General features: G+C 45.1%; 1 protein-coding gene across 1 annotated transcript in view; it reads left to right on the top strand.

The window, feature by feature from the left end:
• LOC119592179 overlaps window positions 1-1,809 on the top strand; it is a gene marked incomplete in the record, with an annotated part of 12,907 nt that overhangs the window by 9,836 nt on the left and 1,262 nt on the right. Inside the window, 1 exon segment of the mRNA XM_037941009.1 lies at window positions 910-1,149. Within this exon segment, the coding sequence (XP_037796937.1) occupies window positions 910-1,149 (240 nt within the window).

Here is a 1,809-nt window from a genome sequence, read left to right as displayed (position 1 = left end):
ATTTTTTTCGTGTGAGCAATGGTTTACGGGGGGAGGGGGAGGGGGAGGGTTTCTGATATCATTAGATTGTGAAACGAGATAATAAGAAAAAGTCTTGTTGAAAGTTCATGGATGATTTAGTAATAGACAGCTTAATTATTGTGTTTAATAGTTCATTAAACTTAGATTGGTTTCATTATAATTTCAGTTTGTAATAGAAAAATTATTGTTTTGAAAATATATGATTTTATAATAACAGAATAGTAACAGTGATCGGCTGATAAGAAAAGCTTTTCATGGTATATGGTGATAACATATCTATTATTGAGAGGCTCGATCATGCCAACATTTCTGTTCATATTTGTCACTGTTGATTTGTCTAACTTCATTCATTATTTGTCTTTACTTCATTTAGACTCGTTCTAGGCTCATTATGTTTATTCTCAATTTCTAAATTTACTTTCTTCACTCTGTGACCAACTTTTTGCCACATTCCAAGGCATTCTAACTTCATTCCAACTTTATTGCCACTCGTTTAAACTTCACCCTCAAAATTAGTCTAATTATACTTTCACTGTATTATTCTAAACCTCATTTCCCCTCATTCTAACTTCATTAACTTCGATAATCTATAATTTAATTCAATTCTCACTCATCCTAACTTCTTTCATATTCATTCTAACTTCGCCCTTACTTATTTCCTTCGTGCTCCTTTATTCTTACCAAAGTTTCATCTCAATTTAAACTCAAACCAAACTTGATTCATACATTTCATCCTGTACTAATTCCTACTTTACCCCCCCCACTGCCTCCCATCCACCCTCCATCATCAGCATTCCACTCTTTAACTCATCTCCCCCCCTCCCACCTACCCACCCCCCACTCGCCATGAATAACTCATTCTTAACTCATTCTCCCCCTCCCCCCCAGCTGAATTCGACCTCCTCTATCTCTACATGCAAGACAGCTTTGGCTTCACGCTGCCCGAGTATTCACGCTACCTCGGCATCAAGAATGTCGTCAACGGAATCTCTCTCCTCATCTTTCTACCTTCCATGAGGCGGTTCTTCGGCCTGAGTGATGTCTCGTTGGGCATACTTGGCGGCTTGTCCAGGGTGGCCGCTTTCCTTCTGCTGGGCTCGACGTCCTCGGGGAGACTCGTGTATTTGGGTGAGTTTCGGCCGCATGGGGTGATCGGTAGGTGGGTGGAGGTGAATGGGTAGTGGTAGGTGGGGGGTGAAGAGGTGGTAGGTGGGGGGTTGAAGGGGTGGTGGTAGTGGGTGGGGGGAGGGTGAAGGGGTGGTCGTAGGTGGGGGTAGGGGGCGGTAAGAGGGGTGGGGGTGAAGAGGTGGTGGAGGGTAGGAGAGGTTTGGGGTTTGAAGGGAATGGTGGGGGAGTGTATGAGGGATGGGAGGTTAGGTAAAGGGTGAAGGGAGAAGGAGCACTGTGGGAAAGGGGTGGGTGAAGGGAGTATGGGTGAAGGGGAGAAGGGTCGAAAAGGAGAAAGGGAATGGAGAGATATAAAAGGTGGAGAAAAGGGGGTAAAGGCAATGGGATGTGAATGGGGAGGAGGGAGGAGGGAATAGGGAGATGAAGGAGGAGGGAGAAGGGAGGAGAGGGAGAAAGAAGTGGGGGGGAGGGAAATGGGAAAGGTGGAGAAAGGGGTTGAGTTGAATATGCTGCAGTCTGTTCCTGTCCTGTACGTCTAGAAACACTGCAGTCATGTACATTTAAGCATTTGAGTGAGTTTCAGGTGTGTGATGAGAGGAGAGAAAGGGGTGATTTAGGGGGGCAGAGGGTGAAGAGAATGGGGGAAAAGAGGGTCAGTGA

Source organism: Penaeus monodon, chromosome 29 (assembly GCF_015228065.2).
Source record: "Penaeus monodon isolate SGIC_2016 chromosome 29, NSTDA_Pmon_1, whole genome shotgun sequence".
Taxonomy (NCBI): Eukaryota; Metazoa; Arthropoda; class Malacostraca; order Decapoda; family Penaeidae; genus Penaeus; species Penaeus monodon.
This window is presented reverse-complemented; position numbering and strand designations above follow the sequence as displayed.